Source organism: Mus musculus, chromosome 4 (assembly GCF_000001635.26).
Source record: "Mus musculus strain C57BL/6J chromosome 4, GRCm38.p6 C57BL/6J".
NCBI lineage: Eukaryota > Metazoa > Chordata > Mammalia > Rodentia > Muridae > Mus > Mus musculus.
In genome coordinates, this window is record NC_000070.6 from 46,448,751 (window position 1) to 46,473,679 (window position 24,929).

The 24,929-nt window shown below is 46.9% G+C and overlaps 1 protein-coding gene across 2 annotated transcripts; it reads left to right on the forward strand.

Annotated features, from left to right (window-relative positions):
- Positions 1-2,175: 2,175 nt before the first annotated feature.
- Anp32b (acidic (leucine-rich) nuclear phosphoprotein 32 family, member B) lies at positions 2,176-23,907 on the forward strand. 2 transcript variants are annotated; one of them, NM_130889.3, is made up of 7 exons: positions 2,176-2,599; positions 11,340-11,489; positions 15,057-15,179; positions 19,809-20,037; positions 21,133-21,257; positions 22,648-22,717; positions 23,337-23,907. In NM_130889.3, exons 1-7 carry the CDS (start codon positions 2,546-2,548, stop codon positions 23,402-23,404), a joined length of 819 nt encoding a protein of 272 aa, NP_570959.1. In that variant the 5' UTR covers positions 2,176-2,545; the 3' UTR covers positions 23,405-23,907. The 2 variants fall into 2 exon arrangements, with proteins under 2 accessions (NP_570959.1, XP_011248391.1); XM_011250089.3 differs by lacking the exon at positions 2,176-2,599 and adding an exon at positions 3,191-3,793 and having other exon boundaries at positions 23,337-23,782.
- Positions 23,908-24,929: the final 1,022 nt, after the last annotated feature.

Below are 24,929 nucleotides of genomic sequence, written 5' to 3' on the forward strand. Positions count from 1 at the left end.
CAGTGTCAGCCTTACTGTGTCCTGTGCGTGGGCATTAGCATGGAGGAAGTGGCAGGAAGGAGACCCACTTGCACAGCCGCCCCTGACAGACCAGAATGTCCTCACTGTCCCGCACTTCCTTCCAACTATAGCTCAAACCATGAACTCATGGACGACTGCAGGTTGGATACGACTGCATACTGTCCCTCTTCCTCACACAGATCCATTAGTGACAGTGACATTAAGCACAGCAATATTTAACACCAGGCCCTGTGACAACAGCCCCTTCAGGCCCTTGGACTGAGAGTCCTGTAGACGTTGGTAGGGCGATGAGACACACCCTGTGCTGCCTGTGTTATTTATGCCTCTGGCAGTGAAGCCCCTGACAAAGCAGCATGTCACTGGGACACATGCTCTTTGTTCAGAGGTGCATGCCAGCACCGACTGTGCAGGAAGGCACAGTGCCCTGTCTGTAGTCGCTCTTCCTCTGACTCTCTGGCCTTCTTTTTTGTTGTTGTTGCATGCTGTGGCTGTGCTTATTAACTACTCTGTAGCTTAATCTTATTAAACATACATTCATCCTGTAGACTGTTTACCATGGGAAAGATAACAGTCTCAACATACTAGCTAGGATCAATCCCACCATCCTTGGGAGTTACCAGACTACTCCTCTCTCGCAGACCATACCTGCCACCAACAGCACATGACACCACCTGTGGGCTACCTGTTCTCATAGGGCCCTCAACTGTTTTCCATCCAGTGTACCAAAGTAAGAGTCCCCAACGGTGACTCACTCTAGACCAGGGTGGAGCAAAAATATGGCAGATTTGAACCAGACCTATAAAGCTTAACTTTGTTGGGCTACTGGTGATGATTAAACCTTAATTCCTCATTTTTTTTCAATTAAGATATCACCAACTTCATAGGGGTTGCCTGAAAGTTAAATGGGACATAACAGCGCAAGCTCTTAAAAGCCAATGCTCGGTGATTGATTATGGAAGCGCTTCAGTAGATTTTTTTTTTTTTTTTTTGAAAAGCTTTTTGCATAGCTCAGTGAAGCCTATCAGGTAATAGTTGGAGATCTTTTGTGACAAGGAGCACAGCACTCCCTTCCTTTCCCCACATTCTCCTGTCTTAGCCTTCCAGACTACCACGGAATTATGAGTGAATCTACACCTATAACTATTCACCTTTCCCCCATAACCTACACATCTTCTTTTCTCTTGAATTATTATTTCTGAATCTGATATATAATCATTTAAAAGTTTGGGCCTCTAAGGCAAAATGGGATGATAGGAAGAGGCTTCTTGCACTAAAATCTTAGGGTAATACCTAGATGATGTTTTTCTCCAGTAAACAGTAATCTTTAGTGCCTCTGGTTAATATCAGAGGTAGGCTCCTCATTTAACACAACGCCGTGTGCTTTAAATCCAGGGACCCTTAAAATTAGACTTTGACAAAGGCTGCCAACCCAGGACTCAACTTAATGGTGACCAAGAATGTATACATCTTCCACGGGTGCCCCAAGAGATAAAAGTCAGAAGGTGGGGACTGAGGCGTCATTAAAATTACTAATGGTTTCCTTCACTAGTGGCTCACATGTTTAAAAACAGTGTTTATGTATAGTTGTTTTCTGTCTCCTTGGCTAGTTTGTAGTTTAAGTACTGATAAAGTTCTAAAGTATATTAAATTTTTTATTTTTAAAAACAAACACGTGCCAAGGGGAAAGTTTCCTGAACTGGGGATGCTCAGATGCGGCGTGGCTTGGGCAAGAGGCTGGAGCTGCCTGCCCCTGCTGATGTTTTAGTACAACACGGCGGGGAAGCGAGCACAGCCTCACCAGGGTCCTCGATGGCACTTCTAACATCACTGGACCTAAAGGCAGCGAGGTCGGGCTATGGGCCTCAAAACTGGGAGGAACAGGGTGAACCCCAAAGCCACAGCCTCTGAGGGCGCCCGAAGGCTCAGGCGAAATTGGGTCCGGGAGAGCCCGGAAGAAGGCGCGAGGCTGAGCCTGCCCGTCGACCTCCAGGAGAGCGCGGGTGCCGGTGGGGGTGGGGGCGGGGGTCCCGGCACCGGAAGGTCTTACATCAGCCAGCCCACGTGCGACCCGAGGGCCAGGAGGCGCGCGCGACCCGGGAGGCGGCGCCGCAGTCCGGGCTGAGCTTAAGGCGGGTCCCGCCCCGCCCTCCGTGCGCCTCCCAAGTCCGCGCTGCAGCCCGGGCTCCCGAGCCGAGCGGCGCCGCGCAGGGCCGAGTGGAGCCGAGCAGCCGCCGCGTCGCGTCGCCGGTTTAAGCGCAGTGCGGGGCCTTGGCCGGGGGCGGCGGTAGTGAGGCCAGAGCCGCGCTCCAGCCCCCTTTTCCCTCCATGGTTTCTCTCCGCTCCCGCGAGTAACTTGGCTCCGGGGGCTCCGCTCGCCCGCACGCCCGCACGCCGCCCGGGGACCACGCCGCCGCCTCCTCCAGCCGCCTCCCTCCGACGGCCCTCGCCGCGCAGGCCGGGTCGCCTCTCCCCCCTCCGCCCCCGCCGCGGAAAGTTAAGTTTGGAGAGGGGGGACGAGGGGAACATGGATATGAAGAGGAGGATCCACCTGGAGCTGAGGAACCGGACCCCGGCAGCCGTAAGCAGAACCCCTCGGGCGCCCGCGCCCCCCGATGACTTGCAAGTAATGGTGGCCACCTGCGGGCCACCGGGCTCCGGCCGCGGCGCGGGGAAGGCGCTGCTCGCAGCTCGGACGGGGACAGGGAAGGCGGGCGGAAGGCGCGGAGGGGGGAGCGAGCGCGCGGGCTTTAACTCTTTGGCGCCCGCGGGCCCCCGCGGCCACGGGGAGGACGGCGGGTGGAGAAGCAAACTTTGAGCCGCTCGCCCGCCCGGTCCTCTCCCGGAGGGAGCGCTCGCGCGTGTGGCCGGCGGCGAGGGCGGGCGCGGGGGTTGTGTAACGCTGGGAGCCATGTTTGCAGCCTCCCGGGATGCGCGGCCGGGCGGAGGCCGGGCCTGCCGAGGCGCCGCGCCGCCGCCAGGCCCGCCGCGGGGCCGGGCCGGGTTCCATGCGCCCCGCGGCCGACAGGGCCTCGCCGCCGAGGAGGGTGTTCGGGTCCCTGAGGGGGGCGCGGAGCCCCCCTCGGGCGCGGCCTGGCGCGGAACGGGGGAGGGGCGGGCCTGGCGGCGGAGGTGGCGCAACCGCCGCCCCTCCCGAGGCCAAGTTTGAAAAAAGGATGCGCTTCCCGCCATTTTTTCAAGCCTAAAAAAATCCAACTTTGCCCCTCCTTTGCCCGGCTCGCCTTCGCCCTCGGCCTTGCCCACGCGGGCTCCCCGGGCCAGCCGGCCCGGCACCGTCACCGCCGCGGTGGCTTCGCCCTCCCCCGCGCCGCCGCCCGGGGCCTTGCCCGAGAGGGAGGCCGGCCCCTCGGTGTGGGCGGCCGGCGGCTCCGCGCGCCAGCCGGGGCGCGCCACAGCGCCATGTTGGCGGGCGCCGTCTTCCTCCGCCGGGTGAGCCGGCCGCCCTCGCGCTGCCTGTCGGTCCCCGGGCTGCCCCCGCCCCGCGGGGCTCGTCTCCGCGCGCACTGGAAGCGCGGCGCTCGGCCACCGCCGCCTCGTCCCCTCGCGGGCGCCCTCCCCCTTCTTAAAAGGGCAACGGTGGCCGACGCGGGGCTGGGGCGGCCTGGGCCCCGCACGTGCTCCACGCGGCGGCCTCTGCGGCCGGCTGTGCGCAGGCCGCGGGCCCGACGCCGCTCTCGTGCGCTGCGGCGCGCGTGGGCTCGACCCTGGGCCCACGAGGTCGAGCGGGACAGGCGGCCTGGGCTGGCGCCCTCAGGTGACTATGGCTAACAAGTTGGGAACTTGTGGCGGTGGCGTGCCCGAGGCTTTGTGTTTGGAAAGGCCTGCCACAGGCCTTGAGGTCGGCCCCGCAGAAGTGTGGGGCGGTCCCTGAGGACTGATTGGGTGGTGTCCCTGTTCCCGGGGCCCTGAACATTTCACCGGCACGTGTCCCTTCCATCCCTCCGTCAGACATTTTGTGCCCACCACGTGCTGGGAAATTGAGTTGTTAGACCATCTTCTTCCTTGAACTTGAAACGATGAGTTCATGCCTTGAGCTTTTCACTCTAGTCAGCCACAAAAATCAATAGAGTAGGAAGTAACTAAATTTAGGTAGAGTACTCATTTTCACCTTAAATCCTCTTGACTACGTCTGGCCAGAGCCATGGAATTAGACGTGAATTAGGGACTACACTTTTAAAGCGCCCACAAGCAACAAGTGGTTGATGGAGAAAGCACTGGGCCCCCTTGTTCTCTTGAACCACTGATTTATTGCGTTTTCAGCTTACAGTATGGCAGGGCCCGACAAACCTGCGGAAACGAGTGTCCCCTGCCCTCCTGGTCCTCGGACTTGGGAGGGCACGCTACCTCCTTTTTGTACCTTGGCAGATTAGAGGGTCCTTGAGTAAGTGTCCTTTTGAGATAGCCACCAAGAGTATGAGGATGTGGAGGGCAAGCTACTTAGAGGGAGCCAGGCCATTGGTAGATGCTTATTTAGAAAAAACTTTGAACCCCAAACTGGAGGAGTTGAAGGGAAAATTGCTGCAGGTTTTTGTTTTTTATTTGTTTGAGACAGGGTCTTTCAAGCAGTACGAAGTCTATGCTGACTTCTAACTTGCTATCCCTCTGCCCTAGCCTCCTGAGTACTGGTACCATCACACCTGGAAATTTGGGGGGGGTCTTGTGTTTTGCATGCAGTGTCATAGGCAAATGAGAAGTTTCAACCAAGATGGTGCTTTTTAAATGAACTCATTCTTCTTGAGCGTGCTGGTGCTCTGATTCAGTACTCAGGAGGCAGAGGCAGGCAGATCTCAGTCAGTATGAGGCCAGCCGGGTCCTGCGGTGTGTCCTTGCCTCAAAAACAGAACCCTCAGCTCTTTGTATGCTGTAATAGCCTAGAACACACTGCAGAGACCTTTGGTACTTAGAACTGATGGGTTGAGTGAGCCTTAGGACACTACAGACTTGTGGGGGTGTTGGAAAGCTGTCTCCAGTTAAATGTACTGTTAAAGTTGACTGAGATAGAAGTTAGATATAAGAGTGGAGGTTTGATATTTAAATACACATTGGTGCCTAAAAAACCTAAGTGGGTTGTATGCACTATGGTGTTCTTCTAAGGCTTGGGCACATCCTGGTAACATTTCTATACCGGCTGGTGGTTTCCTCCTAAGTTCTTAGGCCTGAGATAAGCTCAGGTTCATATGCTGCACCTGTTACTGGTGAACATTGGCGTGCTCTTTTCTTTAGGGGAGGCTTTGAAATACTTAATTCCAATTTTTTCAAAGTCCAGACTAGCTCTTGCAGTAGTGAGTTTTCACAGTGGGGGAAATGGCAGAAAATGACATCGCACCAAAAAAGCAAAAGTAAATGCCATTTCAAAGATTTTTATGGGCAAGAATAGAGTTTTGGGGCTGCTGGAGATTGAACCAAGGGCATATGTTCTATCAATAACCTTCCAGTCTTATCCTTTAGTAGCTTTAGTTTGTGGAAAATACCATACACTGGGTGGGGGTGTCTCCATGGTAGACCTGACTCAGCATTGTATGAGGCCATTGGTTCATTCCCCAGATTGCCACCCTCCAAAATAGGATTGAAGTGTGTATACTAAGAGTTTTCAGGGTTTGCGGATTAGCACAGTGATAGATCATTAGCCTTGTAAGCTTGAGGCCCTGGGTTCAGTCCTTGGCTCCAGGGGCACCTGGAGGGTTCACTGAGAATAAATTGAACATACTATGTATGCCACAAAAATTGCTGGCAGACAGTAGCAAGATGCAACCTCGGGCATCTGTGAGGTACTCAGTTACCCATTGCGCACTGACAGCCTTCAAGCCAGCCGTCTATTGGTTTCCTTCAGTTAGGAAACCAAGTAGTTTCTTATTGGAGTGTGTTGTTTTGTTTTTAATTCTGCCCCTCCCCACCCTCCTGTGAAACCTTGATATGCTGTGTGCTTACACTGCTCTTTAGTCTGTCTTTCCACCCAGTTCACTGGGGGAAACAGACCTCCTTAGCTGTCTTTTTTTTTTTTTTTTTCCTTCTCCTCCTGTTGTGGCCCCCACCCCAACTTTTGACATCTGTTGTTTAGTGTGATATAATTCTGAGCTCGATGGAATATTCTAATTGGTTGCATAGCAACTAATTGGGGTTTTCTTTTGTACAATAATACATCTTTAGAGAAAAGGAGATGGAGACAAGCAAAAAAGGTTGATAAAGATACACGGCATAAACTTAACCTTACGTCTGTGCATTTTGGTAGTGTTAGTCTATAAAATTGCTTAATTTCTTATTTTTCTTTGGACCATGTTATAAATGTGTACTAGCTGGCTGCTTTAAAGAGGAGCCCGGGTGATTGCCTTTATCTGTTACTTAATATTTTATATCAAATGCCTTTCCAGATTGTTCTTTTATCTACCCTTAGGGCACAGGCATTTTCTTCTGGGGTGGAGTGCCTTCTCAACTTTTCTGCCACCCAAATACATTGAGGGACTGCTACTATATGAGCCTAATGTGCTTATTGTTGTTTATCTTTGGATTTTAACTCTTTAATTGCATATGTGCATGAAGTCAGAACACAACTTGTGGGAGTTAGGTCTCTCCTCCATGTGGGTCTCATAGTTAGGCTTGGCATCAAACATTCCTGCTGCTAAGTCCTGTTGTCCTGGCTCTCCTAGAAGCTGCTGTGTAGAGCGGCCTTTCCTTAAACTCAAATTCACCTGCTCCTGCCTCGATCCCTGACTCAGTCTCATTTTGTAGCTGGGGATGGGTGGCCTTTAGCTTCCCATTCCTTTCCCCTTCCAAATTCTGAGATCAGAGGTCAGCATTACCTGGGGGCTTAGCATAGCAAGCAAGCACTCTTCTGACTGAGCGAGTGCCTTTCCCAGCCCCTTTTTTGTTTTATTTTTCAGACAGGGTTTATTTTCTTTAGCCCTGGCTGTCCTGGAACTCTTAACTAGGGATCTGCTAACTAGGGATCCTCCTGGCTCTGCCTCTCAAGTACTAGGTTTATAGGTGTGTGCCATCGTGACTGACTAGCCTTGTCACTTTATTGTGGCTTTGGGATTGAACCCATGGCTCCCAGCATGCTGGGTTAGCAAGACACTCAGCTCTACCCCCTGCCCTTGAATTCTTCATTTTTGAAATTAAGAAATGTGTGTCCTACAAAGTTCTTGGTCAGAGGACAACTGAGAGAATCTTAATCTCTTCTGTGTGAGTTTGCGTTTTGGGGTATTTAGTGTAGGGCAGTTTCTTTCATAAAACAGGTTTATTTAGTACACTGCAGAGACAAGCAGGCATGGCAGTAACAGCACTGTTTACTTAGTATTTTTCTAATTAGAAGGATTGGACATTATCCTTTTGTGTGTGGCACAGAGCTGGAATTCCAGCACTAGGTAGGATTGCCATGTGAAGATAGTGGTGTAGACAGAGGTTGGTGATGGACTTTGCAAATCTCAGAGCCAATCTCCAGTGACATACTTCCTCCAACAAGGGCTTACCTGCCTCTTAATCCTCAAGTAGTGGCCACTCTGGTGACCAAGCATTCAAATATGTAAGCCTGTGGGAGTCTTTATACTCAAACCACTACGACCCAAAATGATATTTTTCTGTGCCTTTCTCTTCTCCTAGGACAAGTACGTAATTGGGGAAGATTGCCAACCCTGACCATAGGTAAAATTGGTTATTTCCCAGTGAAGGAAATGAAGAGAGAAAGGAATGGAACTAAAAAAGGGTTGGAGTAGAAGAAAGACTTAGTGTGGAAAAGTGCAGATTATTTGGCATTATAACTAGAAAACCCAGTGCACGAGTTACAGGAAAGCTGGTGGGGCACACCTTTCATCCCAGCACTGGGAAAGGCAATGGGGCTGCACAGCGAGACTCTGTCCTAAAATACAATAATAATTACACAGCAAGTGTTCCATATCCCAGGTAGGCATCAGTCTGTAGCTGAGGATGGCCCTGATCTCAGATCTGCTGCCTTCACATGCAAAGCCTTAGCATTACTGTGCTGTTTAGTTTTAGTTCTTGAACATTTGAGAAGAATCAAATTCCACTGGAGAATGACCAATGAGGAGGGTAAATTTGCTCCATCTTCGAGCAGGTTACCTTGCTGCGTCTTGGGCTTCAGAGCTCTGTAGTTTACATACACAGATGTACAGATTGGGGGCCAGCTTCCCCTTTATTATTTGCATATGTCTGCATGCCTGCCACATGTACTAAGGTGCCTGCAGAGGCCAAAAGAGGGTGTTGGATCCCCTGGAGCTGAAATTACAAGCAATTGTAAGCTATAGGATCTGGACTCAGTGGAGTAGCGAGTGCTTTTAAACTCTGAGCCATCTCCCTAGGCGTATATTTTTTGTTTTCTTCAAGACTGTCTCATGAACTGAGGTTTATCTAGAACTTGTGTGCCGTCAAGGTTACTCTCAAACTTGCGCCTACCGCACACCTCTCTGTGTCCTGAGATTACTGCCGTGCCTTAGTGCCTCTTTCTGAGATGATCTGGAACCTGTGGTTCTACTGCCTCAGCTTCCTGAGAAACTGGCCTGTTCCACAAGCTCAGGCTTTGTTGAGAACTTTTCAGACTTGAAGGCAGCCAGCCAGTGGCACTTATTAAGACCTTTCTCTTGAGTGCAACTCTAAGGCTTGGCCTGATGTGGCAACTCCAACTGACTCATCTGGACATTTCTGGAAGTCAGGGACCTGTCTTTTCTTAGCCATACTACCCCTGCTTAAAATCAAAAGTCTTAGGGTTTTATTGCTGGGAGGAGACACCATGACCACAGCAACTCTCTTATGAAGGAAAGATTTAAAAGGGTCTGGCTTACAGTACAGACGTTTAGTCTATTATTGATATTCATGGCTAGAAACATGGTGGCATGCAGGCAGACTTGGTGCTGGAGAAGGAGCTGAGGGTTGATTTGTAGGCAGCAAGTATAGATTAAGACACTGGCCATGGGCGGGCTTGAGCATCTGAGCCCTCAACCACCTCTTCCCTCCCCCACCCCAATGACACCACAAAGCTACACCTACTCTAACAAGGCTTCTCCTAATTAATGGTCTACTCCCTTGGGCCAAGCATCCAAAGACGGGAGTTTATGGGAGGCATTCCTATTCATACTACCACAGTGAATTTTCCCTGAGCTTCTCCTTCATTTTGGAACATAGCCCACACCAGTGCTTGGGTAGGGTGCACCTTCATCAAGAAGTTCAGTGTCATTTCCAACTCATTTCATTTTAGTCATAAATTTAAAAAAATTAATGTATGATGGGCAAGGGTCATGCATGTGCCAGAGTGTACATATCAGGTCAGTTGTATAGTCAGATCTCTGCTGTATTTTTATACGAGGGGTCAAACTTACAGCACAGTAGTGCTTTCCCATGCTGTAACGATCTTACAGGTTCTTTGCCATGACAGAAAGGCTTGTTGAAGTCCTGTTTTACCTCACAAGTGAGGCATCACATGCGTGGCTGTGTCCCAGGTCATCTTATTTTCAAAGGTTTACTTTGTGGTTGAGGCTGACCTGGAACTGACTCTCCACTCAGCTCACAGGCCTTCAGCTTTCAGCCCTCCGCCTCAGACTCCTGAGTGCTGGGATTACAGGTGTCTTGTCACCATGCCCATCTTGTTCTTGGTGTTTAAAATGAAGTTCTTAGCTGGGCAGTGTGGTGGCTTCAGTTCCAGTAGTTGGGAGACAGGCAGACAGGTCTCTTGAGTTCCAGGACAGCCAGGCCTACACAGAGAAGCCCTGTCTTGGGGGGAGTATTTTTAGCTTTGGGCACCTTGCCTGTCTTTCTTAATTGCCCTGAGTTCCATCCATGATGCTTTTTCTAGGAATACCAGGTTCCTGCCACTTCCTCTTCCTTGGTGACTCACAAACACCATTGAAACTTGGGTCTATGTCTCTAGCTCTGTGTGTGTGTGTCTCCCTCCTGTGGTATTCATTGTTTCACCTCAAAATGCTGTTCTTTATTTTGAGTGTCCCGTGTTGCTTGCCATAATAGGGTTTTTTGTATTGCAGCAATATTCATTTTTTTGTTTTTGTTTTTTCGAGACAGTGTCTCTCTGTGTAGCCCTGGCTGTCCTGGAACTCACTTTGTAGACCAGGAAGACCTCGAACTCAGAAATCCTCCTGCCTCTGCCTCCCAAGTGCTGGGATTAAAGGCATGTGCCACCATGCCCGGCAATATTGACTTTAAATGTAGTAAATGCCTGAATCTGCCCAGCGATGGAGCTGCCATAGTATTTTGTCCCCCTTCCATCTCCAATGGAAGTTTCTTATTACCCCTCAGTAGATACACTGGAATCTTAGCAATTTCAAGTATCAAGGAAAAAATTTTTATCCCAATCTGAGAGGCAGTGTGCCATACTTTTTAATTCCTCCCCACTTACTTTGGACATATTAGTGTCATATCTTATATTTTAATTTTATTGTTACACAAAAAATGAAAATCACCTTAGCTGGGCATGGTTGTGTGTGTCTGCAGTACCAGCACACAGAAGGCAGAGGCAGTTGGAGCTCTTGAGTCAAGAGAAGGCAGACATCTACATCTCAGAATCCTAGGTCAGCCTTAGGAAGACTTTCTTTAAAACAAAACAAAATAGAAGAGATCTGAAACTGGAGAGTACAGGTGTAAAAATCCTTAGCAGGATTTATTTGTGACTTTTTCTTTTGAAAATAGCAAGGAAAAGCCAGGCATGATGGTAGATGCCTTTAATTCCAGGACTTAAGAGGCAGAGAAAGGCAGGGGGGTGTCTGTGAGTTCAGGGGCAGCCTGGTCCACATAGTCCCAGGAAACCCAGGGCTTTGTATAGAGACCCTGTCTCAAAACAAGACAAACAAAAATGGCAGAAGACTATTGGAACTCTGAGTGATGGTAGTGAGATCAGTCACCCTGCTTTTCAAGCAGCAGGCTCATTGCCCAAGTGCCTTGGTGCCTTACATGGCCGAAGTAAAGTGTTCATCTCCCCGTGGCCATGCCCTTCCTGGGCTTAAAGCAGGAAAGAAAGCCCCTTGAAAGCACAGCTATAGAAGGAAAGAGATAGGTTCACGTATGCTCTGAGAACTAGGGTGCCTCTCTGCTCTTGGTGCGATATGGAGAATATGCCTCCCTGTGCGTGCGTGTACATGAACAGTGATCTTTGAGTCTTGATACTATGCTGAGACTACAAGACTAACCATGCTTTTTATATTGGTAGCTGATCCTACTCTCACATAAATGTTATTCTTGAGTTTGGAAGTTTTACAGGTTTGAATTTAAGAGATTTTTTGTTTTTGTTGTTGTTTTCTGTTACAGTTTTTAAAGCTTCTTCCTATTTTTGTTTGTACCCACAGGTTCGAGAACTTGTCTTGGACAATTGCAAAGCAATGGATGGAAAAATTGAGGGGTTAACAGATGAATTTGTGAACTTAGAGTTCCTCAGTTTAATAAGTGTAGGCTTGTTTTCAGTTTCAGACCTCCCGAAGCTACCTAAGTTGAAAAAGGTAAGTATTCTTTCATTGTTAAGAGGATGATTGAGAAGGAGGAATGCATGGGTTTCTGTGTGCTGTAAGCACGTGTGTTTTAGTGGCCCACGACACTGAGATTGGGCGGCTACCTTCCGTCCTAAGGTGGCTCAGCTTCATTTTCATCACTGGTGGTTACACTTGACCCTGCAATGTTGCAACAGTGTTTTGAAAATAATGCCTTATTATAAGAGAGAGTTGCTTTATAAATAATTGGTTAGTTGTCAAAAGCTTTATTTTGTTAGCTACTTTTTGTGCTTATGCTATGTTCAGGAGACACAAGAGCCTCTCACTTTCTGTGCTTTAATTTGTATGCTGATGAGAAGGAAAGTGAAGACTGACTGTGGGGTGTGCGTGTGGTACCTACCCTCCAAAGGCATCTCAGATGAGGGGGCGAAGTTACAGGCAGTTTACAACTGCCCCCATGGGTAGTGAAAATCAAACCCATCTTCTGCAAGGACAGAAAGTGCTCTTGACTGCTGAGCCATCTCTAGCTAGTCCTGTCATGAAATTCTTAATAACTAGTTTGAAATGTGTTGTGATTGACTAGAAAGAGCTGTGTAAGAAAGCCTGCGACAGGCCAAATCTGGTGGTATCTGCCTGTAATCCAGCTCTTAGCAGAAACATGTAAAGGACTGTGGGGTCCCTCTAGACAGCCACTGCCTCCTATGTCTGTGTCCCCAGCCACCACCACCACCCCCAAAAAGAAGAAAACCCACAGAAAACAAACCTACATTTCTCTCTCCCTGGTCTTAACCCATTGTTGATGGTTTACCTTCCCTATAGTCACCCTGTCTTGCCCTCTAGTTACTTCCAGAAAGAACAGAATATGGAAAAAGAGTTTCTCTTGTCTCTGTATTTGTCAAGGAAATAGAAAAAAACTTTGCTCCTGTGCACTGACAGGTGTAGCCATAGGCCCAGAAAGGAACAGCAATTTTCCTAAAGGCACCCACAGAACTCTGGGTAGTGTTAGGGTCAAATAAGCCTTTGCATTGTTGAAGAAAAGGAGGTGCGGCTCTTGGCATTTCATAATTCTTAAAGCTCCCGTGGGCACCAGACACACACACACATAAAAATGGAAGAAGTTATGTGGGTCATCAGTGAAGTTATGTGGGTCATCAGGAAAGCCAGGGGTCATCCACCCATAGAAAGATTTTAGCATCTGTTTTGTGTACATTTGACTCATAAGTTGGTGTTTTTTCTTACCGTTCTGATAAATCAACAGTTCATTTGGGCACAGTTGTCATCTCTCCCAGTGGGGAGGTTTGATGGAGGCAGTGGCACACCTGGCATGGTAGATGGAGCGACTGCAGTGTGTGCAGTTAGAAGAGACATGAACGCTAGTAATGTCATACATAGACTCTTCTGTTTTGGTTCAGCCTGGCCTCTAGTCCATGGGATTGAGCCGCATATGTTCAGAGTGCTCTTCCCTCCCTTTGGAAACACACAGCAGTGTATCCCTAGCTAATTCCAGATACATCAAGTTCACAGTGAGATTAAGCACCACAATGGCTGTATTGAATTTTTCTCAAATGTTGGATTCTTTGAGACAAGGTCTCACTGTGTGACTAGTGTAAACTGGCACGTGGTCCCTGCTTCATTCAGCCTCCCAAATCCTGAGGTTGCAAGTTTGCACCACTATACTGGGCTTTTTCTGAACAATTTAAACACTGACCACTCATAGGGCTAATGAGAAGGTGATCATAATTAAAAGCAGATTGAATGTTCTCACAGCAGGTAAGGACTGTATGTTCTTACTACCTCAGAGTACAAGCTCTTCATAAGAAACAAATAACTAAAAATTTTGATTATACAAATGGTTTTAAAGTTCTCTGTTAGTAAATGCTTTGGTGTATTGCCTTGCTGTCTTTTCCTATAGAGAGATGTGATATTCTAGCTACATGGTCTAAACACAGAAAGGTGGTTTCTGCTATTATGGTTTCTAAAAATCACGAGATTCGGTTCTTGGATCTTTATTAATCATAGACAAGCAGGACTTTTTGTTTGCTTTCTTTTTAAGATTTACTTGGTGGGTGGGGTAAAACCACAGCATTTATGGCTGTCAGAGAACAACTTGGGATTCCATTCTCCTGGAGACTGGTTGCCAGGCTTGTGGCGTGTCTTTATTTATAGAACCATCTCTCATCTGCCCTCCTAGGCTAGCATTCTAAAATCGTGGCCATTGCTTCTGTAGCAGAGTATTTTATAGCATGCTAAAGACTTTATTCGTGAAGCAGTGTTGTTTGTTTAGTTGCCCTATTTGGTGTTTTCTTTGCTTTCTGAGGTGTTTTGACTAGTGTGTTGGGGACTGAACTTACAAGTCAGAAGAGTCTAGATAAGCACTCTACCACTGAGCCATATTCCTAGCTCTTTGTACCCTTTTAAACTTTGAGACAAGGTCTCATTTGCATAGAATGGCAAGCTACCTTGGCCTCTTGGGTTGGTTGTCCCAAGCCTCTGTCACCATGCCAGCCATGTGAAGTTCCCACCTGTAGCACACCAGGCATATATGTTGTATAGTGAGGAGAGCCAGGGCTTTTTAAGTGTGCAGTCAACACAGACTCTCTACAAGGCTTTGTTCATAGACCTGTCAGCCTGTAAAATGGGAGGACGATCCTACCAGATCAGTTTGTTGTAAGAACAAGTGAGATAAACGGGCTCTGGAAATTGACAGGCGCTGAAGCTCTAACAAATTGGAACACTTGTATGGTCTAAGGGTTGTTTTGTTTAATTAATATACATGTACTGGGGGTGGGGGCTAGGAAGCCAGAAGGGGACATTGTATCCCCTGGATTGTGAGTGACCCAACATGGGTGCTAGGAACTGAACTCTGTCTTCTGGAAGAACAACACCTGATGTAGACAGCCGAGTCCCATGGCCTGAGTGTTGAGCTGCAAAAGGAGGAGCTTGGCTTACATAGTCTCCACCTTCTTGTACTCTAAGGCCTGGTAATCTTGTGAGCATACCATTGCATGTGTGACTTACCTGCAGCTGGGAAACCTAATAGCTTACTGTGAAAGCCAGCGCCAGCTTACAGAAGCAGCAGTTTCTGGAGAGCCACATTTACAGACTCTGGGGCCTTGCACAGGGAATCCGATGCCCTCTTCTGGCCTTCGCAGCCACTGCATGCACATGGTGTGTACATATATAGCACACATAACAAATTTTTAAAAAAACAAAACAAATTACCATCTTTTGGCATACCTGCCTAACTCATCCCAAATGTTTCTGGGATGTATAAACTTCATAATTTGGATTTAATCAAATAAAATAATGTTTATAACCTGATAGAAACAGGGCTTCTGGGAGAGGCGGGTCTATCCAGGCTGCATGTGTAGAAATCAAGAGAATGACGAGGAGAGTCTCGGGTTTCCACAAGTGGGCGCCAGGGTTGAACTTGATCAGTCTTGGCAGCAAGTGTCTTTACCTGAGGAGTCACTTCACCAGCTCTTGTAGAACTTTGCTGCTACTGTTTGGTTTTGTTGGAAGAATTTGCTTTTTACCTTAATTCAGTAGTAAGTGATTCTCTGTCTGTGTTTCCTTTAGCTTGAGCTCAGTGAAAATAGAATCTTCGGAGGTCTGGACAGACTAGCAGAAGAACTTCCAAGCCTCACACATCTGAACCTAAGTGGCAATAACCTGAAAGATATCAGCACCTTGGAGCCGTTGGTGAGTGGTGGGGATTTAGAGTGGGTTGTTGTCATCTCATTGTCATATTTCCAGTGGGAGAAATGATTGGCTTCATAGAGTGGCTTGTAAAGTCTCTCCAGTGTACTCCTGGGCCTCTGCTCTCCTGACTGAAACTGATGTATCATGCATGGAGAATTTTATGGTTATCTTAGCTTTAAGCCTGTCTGCTAATTTTTTCTATTAGACTAGCCAGGCTAATCTGTACTGTAACATAACAGTCTGTCTTGGGTGTTACATTTCAGAGCTGTAAGTAGGGCAGTTTGAGGCACAAAGGGTCTCGTGGTTGGTGATCTTAGACTTACCTACATCACTATTTTGGGTAGAAACACCTTCCTCAGTCTTACTTGTAGGTAAATTAAAGAGACCAAGTTTTAAGTGCCTTTTGGGTTTAAGCGTGGTATATGAATGACCCTCAGCAAACTGAACCGAGAGGGCTTTATTCCTTGCCTTACTTAAGTGCTTAGAGGAAAGTCAAGGAGTAGATTGTTTGTACATTGGGGACTGTTGGAAGGGGAGCAAGCTCAGCAGTGTGAGGCGCAGGCACAGGCACGACGTGTGGTAGACAGCTACCTGCTGGGCTAGAATATGAAAATACAGGCCTTCGCCTCACTGCAAGAATGCTCAGTTGGGGCTGTGGGTTTGATTCAGTTAGCAAGATGCTTGCTCAGAATCCATGGAAGTCCTGGGTCCCATAAATCCCATTGCCACATGCCTGGTCATCCACCACAGGTAGCAAGTGTGAGACTAGCCTTGACCTTGATTATACAAACCCCTGATCTGTTGATGCGGGAGGAAGACAGATTGTGGTTTCTTTCAGTGACGATGTCCTGGTAGAATTGAAGTTGTCTCCTTGTCCCCTTCAACAATTGAAAATGTTGAAGCGGTTTTAATGTTGCTGGGTTCCTTATGTATGCATCTTTGTGTTTGAGCCTCCACTTGGTGTAGATGTTGAACCTGTTTCTTTTTCTTTAAGAATTATTTTGTGTATATGAATACACCATAGCTGCTTTCAGACACCCCAGAAGAGGGCATCAGATCTCATTACAGATGGTTGTGAGCCCCATGTGGTTGCTGGGAATTGAACTCAAGACCTTTGGAAGAGCAGTCAGTGCACTTATCCACTGAGCCATCTCTCCAGCCCATTGAACCTTTGTTCTGCAGATCTTTTTTTCTTCTGTACATCTCGACATGCTCACTCTCCCTCAGTTTTACTAGTTTCATTCTTTCTGTGTAAAGCAGCCCATTTCCAAGTTAAAAATATATGCATTGCAATCTGCTATTCCAGGGAGATTTAATAATATTTGTTCATTGTAGACTTGTAGCCCAGAGAATAAAGAATGGCTGTCCTATTTAGAGAAGAAACTGAATTTAGAGAGCTTAAATAATTCTTTGGATTAATATCAGGATCAAGCTCATTCACTTAATTTTCTATTGCCTTTGGGATGTGTTTGTACATGTAAATTGACTCCATACCTAAATTTCAGTAAAATGGAATTCCTGTAGGAATATTCATACTAACATTCCCTGGTCTCTGCCAAGCCTCTTTTTATTGCTGGGTGGAAGTTAACTTAAATCTGGGCTACTCCAAGCTGAAGAATAGCATCCCCTACACAGGTGTGTGTGTGTTTATGGGCGGGTGTGTTAAACAGAGGACCAGAGAGCGGCTTTCCTTGCTGGAAAACCAGCTGCTCCCGATTCTCTTGAAGCTCTGAGTACTCTGGGGAGCCAGTGTCAGTGTTCCAGCACTGAAGTGAGCACAGGTGGCTACTCTGCAGGCAGGCGTTGTTTGCTTGAGTGTTCCTGATCTATACTCTTAACAGATTAGTCTCAAGACAGTGAGGAGAAGTAATTTTTGTTGTATGCTTGTAGCAGGTGTACATAATTCCTATAGTAGTTGTTGGAAAGGTCCCCACGAAGTGGATAGAAATAGTATGTTCCTTGTTTTACATTAGAAGCTAAGGCTTGGGTGACACTGACACCATGTGGCAGAGCTACCATGCTTCATGCACATCAGGCTGCTTAGAACATCATGAGCCTGTGCAGTGGTGGCGCACACCTGGAAGCTTAGCACTGGGAGGCAGAGAATCTTTTGTGTTCAGGGTCAGCCTGGTTCACAGAGCTAGCTAGTTCCAGGACCGCCAGGGATACACAGAGAAAAACCTGTCTTGAAGAAGACAAAAAGAAAAGCCTGAGCTTGGTGGTCATCTGGTTCTCACCTGGAATAAAGAAAACCTGTAGAGATGATGAAGGGGGAGATTCCGGGCCCAGGGTTGACTTCTGAACGGTTTAGAGTGGGGAAACACCATCTTCATCCTCATCACCACACATCGTGAGCACTGCCTTGAGCCCAGTCTTGACAGTCCATGCAATGATTGTGAATGCCTCTGCTTGCTACAGGGACATTAACGAGAGACAAAGAAGGCAGCAGTTCAAACTTCCTGGGACACCTTTTTTAAGAGACCTGGGCCATCCAAACCATCCCCCAAAGCCCTTCTAAATTCTAAGAAGGCAAGCAAAATTATTGTTAATAAAATGTTTAATGTTTATTATGGCTAGCCTATTAGTTTAGGCCAAGTTTCCAGCATGGTACAGTTGTTACGTTTTTAGCAGTGTTTACACATTACATCGGGATCCTGTGTAATCTGTGTTCTGAGCCTGTTGGCCTATAAGTTCAACTTTACTGCTTTAAACAATCGCAGAATGTGGGGGTTTGTTGTTGTGACCTTGCTTTTATTTCATTTCCTACCATACTGTTTGGCATATTCAAATTAATTGATAATGGTGTTTTGTCAAGAAGTAAGCAAACATCTAAAGTTTCTGGGACAGCCTCGATGGCCCTAAACAGTAGATTAAGTGATTCCCAGTTCATTTAGTGAACACTTTAGTCAGTCCAGAGATGGTGGTGTATGCTGTCCTACCAGCTTCCTGAAAGGCCAAAGCAAGAGAATTGAGTCAGAGGGCAGTCTACAAAGGCTACGTGCTGAGACATACACTGGAGGAGGAGGAGGAGGAGGAGGAGGAGGATACATTAGAATAATAGGAAGCTGCTTATAATTATTTTCTGGTATGTCTTACTGGGTAATAGATCTTGAGATGGGGTTGGGGGAGGTTCACCAGTTCTGGGCTGCCTAGGCAGCAAAGAAAGGATCTATCTCCAACAGAAAGCTAGTGACCAACCTGCGCTGATTATTTGGGGTGGTATTACAGCATTTTTTTCCTCTTTGGCAAGAAATCATACCTGAGTTTCTAAGGTCAGAAACCTAATCTGAAAGTTGCCTGATAGAAAATCAGCCACCCCCAGAACTGGCAGGGCTGGGCCTGGCCTGCTAGCCTTGAGACAGCAGGGACCCGGCCATTGGAAACACATTATAGACAGACTCTTATGATTGTACATTGTTTGTTCAGGTGGGTATGACATCTGCCTGTAATCCTGCTGCTGGGCCCTCCCTGGTTCTGTGTTCTACTCTAAGAATAAAACTTTTGTGAGCCATTTCCCAATTAAGGGATGAAGATACTTCTATAAGGGCCAGCAGCCCTTTCCTTGAAGGGTCAGCTAGTGAGAATATGAAGCTTTGTGGACCCTAGCCTGTATCACAGCTGCTGTCAGTACAGCCTAAAAGGAGCTGCGAGTGATAGATGGGCAGATGAACATTGTAGGGCAGTAGACTTATTTTAGCTGGGCATGCTGGTGTCTTTGCTCCTATCGCTTGAGAGGCAAAGGCAGGAGAATCTCAGGGAGTATTAAAACATCCCTAAAATTTTAGTTTACAAAAGTAGCTAATGATCCACTTAGGCAGTCACTGGCTGCTGTCACACTTGGGAATTCTTTCAAAGCAGAGTTACAGAGGTGCCTCTGTCCTGAAAGCAGAGTTTTGTTGCCTACCTATTCATTATGGGTCGTGTGAAGGTGGCAGTGACTTTGCAAATGAAATGTTACTGTTGGGTTTGTTAGAAGAGCTTTTTGAGTGAGGCGTCTCATGTAGCTGAACATGACTTTGACCTTCTAGCCTCCTGCATACTGAGGCCTGCACTGCCAGTTGTTGGTGTTGGGGGTCAGATCTCTGATTCTGCACAAGCACTCTACCAAATGAGCTACATCCCTGGCCCCCATATTGATGGGTTTTGTTTAATTTTGGGAGAGCACTAAACTTAACTATTAGACGGGATGGTGCACTCTGGGCTTTCCATGCTATTCTAGAACGTAGCAGGACGGTGTATATAACAAGGCCTTTTAAGTTTCCTTTAGAGAGTCTGGTAATGTGAACCTCTTCTAGAGATCTTTAAGACAGAGGAGTGTAGATGTTCCTGAAATCTAAGCTCGTGTATACCCTTCTGCCCATGCCTCATGCCAGTTCTCATTTCATCTCTATGGGCAGGCTCTGTGTACATCTCATCTAGGTCACACTCCTAGTGCTACCAGGAAAAGACGGGAGCTAGAGCAGAAGGGGAACGTGGCTTGTTAGGAAGGCAATGCAAAACTACAGAGTTTTCCTGTCTACAGGGATGACTAGCTAACCAGTAGGGAAGCCTAGAGTTTTGCCTCTTGAAGCTGGTTTGGTGATATGCTCCTTTTATTTAGGAATCATGTTTTTTGGTTCTTCATTTTAGAAAAGGTTGGATTGTCTGAAAAGCCTGGATCTGTTTGGCTGTGAGGTCACTAACCGGAGTGATTACCGAGAAACTGTCTTCAGGCTCCTGCCCCAGCTGTCCTATCTGGATGGCTATGACCGAGAGGACCAGGAAGCACCTGACTCAGATGTGGAGGTGGATAGTGTAGAGGAAGCCCCCGACTCAGATGGAGAGGTGGATGGTGTGGACAAAGAGGAAGAGGATGAAGGTGGGTAGACTGGGCATCCTTTGACCTGACTTCTGCTCTTCCACAGTCCTGTTGGGTGCTTCTGCTCAGTGTCCTTGAGTGTGAGTGGGTATGCATGAGTGGGTGTGTGCGTGCATGAGTGTGTTTATAAACTCTGGACATTTAACCCTAAAATGCTCAGAAATGAAATGGTTTTATTAGCAAGTGGGTATTGTATATCTATTTGGTCAGTAGCTATTTCACACAAGCCACTAGAATCCTTTCTGTGCTTAGAGTTCATCATTTTCTTGTCTCCCTGGCTCTGCCTGCTGTCCTCCCGAGCTCAGTGCCTGAGCTACAAACTTCAAGATATATTCTTAGTTGTTCTTTCTCTCTCTCTCTCTCTCTCTCTCTCTCTCTCTCTCTCTCTCTCTTCTCTCTCTCTTTCTTAATTTATAAAAGCATGATCTCAAGTATACGTGGAATTAATGGAAAGAGATGTTTTTCAGGTGTGTGTAGTGGCACACTTACAGAGTTCGGTTCACAAGTTGAGCTGTTCTTATTAATCAAAATTTTTTGAAAGCTTAGGTGTCTTTATTTATATTTTTGAGTGAGTTTGGGTAAAGTCTTAATTGAAAGCTAATCATTTGTGTTTGTTTTGATTTTTGAGACAGGGTTTCTCTGTATAACCCTGGCTGTCCTGAAACTCAATATGTAGATCAGGCTGGCCTCAAACCCAGAATTCCACCTGCATCTACCTCCCAAGTGCTGGGGTAAAGGCGTGTACAATCACCGCCAAGCTTACATGCCTTTAATCTAGAACATACAAGATAGCAATGGCCAAGAACGCAAAGAAGGAAAAACATTGTTGGATGTTGTCTTACTTAGGGTTTTACTGATGTGAAGAGACACTGTGACCATGGCATGTATTAAAAGGAAAACATTTAATTGGGGCTAGCTTACAGTGCAAAGGTTTAGTCCATTTTTTAGGGTTTCTCTATAACCTTGGCTGTCCTAGAACTCACTCTGTAAGAATAGCTGGCCTTGAACTCACAGAAATCCACCTGCTTCTGCCTCCCACGTGCTGGGATTGGTTATGCTCATCCTTAGTAACTCCTTTTTTGGGGGACTGTTTAGAAGGAGAGGATGAAGAGGAAGAGGAAGATGAGGATGGTGAGGAAGAAGAAGATGAAGACGAAGAAGATGAGGATGAAGATGAGGATGTAGAAGGAGAAGATGATGAGGATGAAGTCAGCGGGGAGGTGAATACAACTGTTTTCTTCCCTATCTGTGTAAAGACAAAGGTGGGCAAAGGATAATGGTGGCAGCTTTTGTCTTGAAATAAGGGAACGGTGCTACCTGGATTCAGCACTCACCTCTGAGTTAGCATTCACATTGCCAAAGAAAAGGGGGTGTGTTCAAAGTACTGAGAACTGCTGAGTTGTGTGGTTCACGGCTAAATGTACTTCTGCCTTGAGAGAGCAACTAAGTTTTGTGTAAGGAAAAGAGTACATGCCTATAAGCAGGGAAGATCACCCACCACCTCAAAACCAGACTGGAACTAGACTATCTTCAAAACCATGTGCACAAGTTCCTGGGTTACATCTGTACCCTCCGTATAAAGTATATGACTACAGCAAGAAATAATGTCCAAACTAGTCCTGAAATGTAAAATGGTAAAGACATGTGTTGAATTTTCCTTTTTTTTCTTTTTTGAGCCAGAGCCTTGCAAGTACTCTGTTCTTGGGCTACATACTCTTTTAAGGTTTATTTTGTGTGTGTGCGCATTTATACACATGCACACCACATGCATGTCTGTCTGGTGGTCATTGAAGTCAGAAGAGCTTTGGATTTCCCTGGGGCTGGAGTTAGAGGTGGTTGTGAGCCACCAGACAGGTGCTGGCAGTCAAGCCTGCATCTTCTGGAAGAGTGTTGCAAGGCTCTTGACTGCAGAGCCCTCTGGCACTTTTTTTTTTTTTTTTTTTTAGCTCATTAAAGAAGTTCAACCAGCATTTCTGAGCAGGAAAATGTGTAAAAGAACAGCTTTCTCCCTAGTGTTTTGCTATAACTATTTGGAAGAATATTCTTCTTTGCATTTTTCTTTTTTTATGAGGACTTGGTGGGCTTGGTGATTGGGGCCCTATGTGACCCAGGCTAGCCTTGAATCACTGATCCTCCTGTCCTCTGTATCCAATTGCTAGAATCACAGTTGTGAGATGTGGCAGCTGGTTTTGTTTGTACGGTGTGGTCTAATTCATGACACAGCCTACATGGAGACATAGGGGGCCGATTTTGTGAGTTAGTCTCTCTTTTCTCTCTCTTTTTTTGTTTTTTTTTTTTTGTTTTTTTTTTTTTGTTTTTTGAGACAGGGTGTCTCTGTGTAGCCCTGGCTGTCCTGGAACTCACTCTGTAGACCAGGCTGGCCTCGAACTCAGAAATTCACCTGCCTCTGCCTCCCAAGTGCTGGGATTAAAGGCGTGCGCCACCACGCCCGGCGAGTTAGTCGCTCTTGATTCTCTCTTTTCATCTCTGGCTTCCAGTGATCCGTCTTAGGTTGCCAGGGTTTTGAAGCCTGTCTTTACTGGTTGAGGCATCTTGCTAGCCCACATGTTTTAGCAGAACCTAATAATGTTACGCAATTGTCTTGTTTAGGAAGAAGAATTTGGACATGATGGGGAAGTTGATGAAGATGAAGAAGATGAGGATGAAGATGAGGATGAAGGTGGGTGTGATGCATAGACTGGTTTCCTTCTCATTTAAGGTTAGATGAAAGTGCCCTCTCAAGGTTGTGTTGCTGGGCTTGTCTGAAATTCAGTGTTCCTGCCTTCCCTTCCAGAGTTCTGAGATTCATGGCTCTGTTAGACTTTGGTCACATTGGGCATATGAAGAGCCCTTGACCACTCTGCTCTTCTGGGTACTGATGATCCAGCTCTGAGTTCAGCAGGCATAGAAGGCCAGGCCCATGTAGGAAACCTTCTTTATTGGAGCCATTTGACAGTGCCCATGTCTCATACTAAGCCTCATGGTGGTGTCCTGTTGATCTCTCAGAATAACTTCTGTTAAAGTGGGGAGATAGGATTCCTAGGGTTTTTAAGTCACTTGCCTAAGGTTCACTTGTGAAGGGTGTGGCTTAGAAACAGGCTGGGTAAGCAGAGTTGTTGCTATGTATTAAAACCTCAGTTCGATAGCTGTGCCAGTTGAGGTGCTACCATACCACCTGCCTCTCTGGCCCTGGCGTCCTATGCATTTGGTGCCGTGCAGCACATCGTTAGTGGCTGCCTCGTTAGCAGGGTTAGCGGAGCCCTTCCCATGTTCTTACGCTAGTTTGTTTTTCACTGCAGAGGAGGAAGAAAGTGGGAAGGGTGAAAAGAGAAAGAGAGAAACAGATGACGAAGGAGAAGATGATTAAGACCCGAAACAACCTGCAAGAAACAGAACTGTTGAGTATTGGTTGGACTGCTCATGGATTTGGTAGCTGTTTTAAAAAGGTAGCTGTGATACAAGCCCCAGGACACCCCCACCCAAAGAGCCAAAGAATAGTTCCCGCGACATTCCGCCTTCCTCCGTTAGCCCCTTGGTAATCCACCACCAAGCCTGGGGACTTCGCCCCAACAAAATTGTAAACGTTGTTAGGTTTTCGTGTAAGACTCTTGCTGTATCGTGACAGCTGTGATTGGTGAGTTGACCGTCCTGGCTGCCAGTTACACTGCGATTGTAACAACATTTTTACTTTCTGTACAACAAGGAAAAGCTTTGTAAATAAAATCTTAACATTTTGGGTCTGTTTTCTCATGCTTTTCTTTCTTTTTTTTTTTCTTTCTTTTTTTAAAGATATTAGGACATTTTGTGTGATAACTGCCAAAACCGTATTTTCTAAGACTAAGCAAAATAAATGCATTACTCTTTGGTAAAGCCTAGTTGTACTCTCACATTTCTAAACAAGGCTCCTAACTAGCTTGTGCTGTGTCTGGTACAGAGGTGGGGGGCAGTCTTTGGTATATTAGTGATGAGGAAAGGCAGGATCTTTGACCATCACTATTCGAACTCTCGCTGTTAGTGACCCCGGAGAATAAGTAAGCTACTTCTTAAAAATGGTTTGGAATCTGCAATAGTGGCAGAGCGCCTGCCTGCATGAATAAGTCCCTGGGTCAGCTCCAGCAGCAGAAAATGTCATGCAGCAGTTGAGTAATCTGGAACCCTTGCAAACCAGTACATGCATGTGTCAAGGGGAAAGACCCTACCATGTATTGACTTCTGGGTCCCTTTTAGTGTAAAGTTAAAGGGCTAAGGCCAGATGACTTGACAAGCCTCAGTGTGGGTGACCCATGCTCCCATGGACAGGAAATACTCTAGGTAAAAAAGTAGACCTCACCAAGACTAGAGCATGTGTGTTAGGCTGATGGCTGGCCTGTCTTGACCGCCGCTTGTCAAGACGGGAATTCTGACATAAGCCTTGCCAACAGGCAGCAGGTCTTGTGATCAGCTCAGTCACTCTGAAGGTGGGCACGTGCTCTGTTCTCGTGGGCTTGGGGGGAGAGTGGTGTTCTGCAGTGTGTTAGAATGCTTGCTGCACAATCATGAGGGCCAGGGTTGGGATCCTACTGCCCACATAACAAGCAGGGAGTCCTGCAAAACTGCCTGTGATGGCAGCCCAGGGTATTAGATGCTCTCTCCTGGCCTGTGAACACAAGCTTCCCTCCCTCCCTCCCTCCCTCCCCACCACCTCCACACAACCTCAGGCACATAGTTTGTAAACCCTGTCAAATACCAAAACCAGAAACTGGGTGATTGTTTTAGAAGTTCATGCAACTTTGCAATGTCTGCCCTCGGGTGTGTCAGGCTCCTTAACTAGCAAGAAGTTAGCTTATAGAGAAAAGTCAGCCTTCAGTGTTCACAGTAAGAAGAAACGGCAGGGCTGGAGAGATGGCTTAGTG

Coding starts and splice junctions, on each gene's coding strand:
- Anp32b (NM_130889.3), top strand. CDS start 2,546: ATGGATATGAAGAGGAGGATCCACCTGGAGCTGAGGAACCGGACCCCG. Junction 2,600..11,339: donor GGAACCGGACCCCGGCAGCC/GTAAGCAGAACC, acceptor TTGTACCCACAG/GTTCGAGAACTTGTCTTGGA. Junction 22,718..23,336: donor GGATGAAGATGAGGATGAAG/GTGGGTGTGATG, acceptor TTTTCACTGCAG/AGGAGGAAGAAAGTGGGAAG.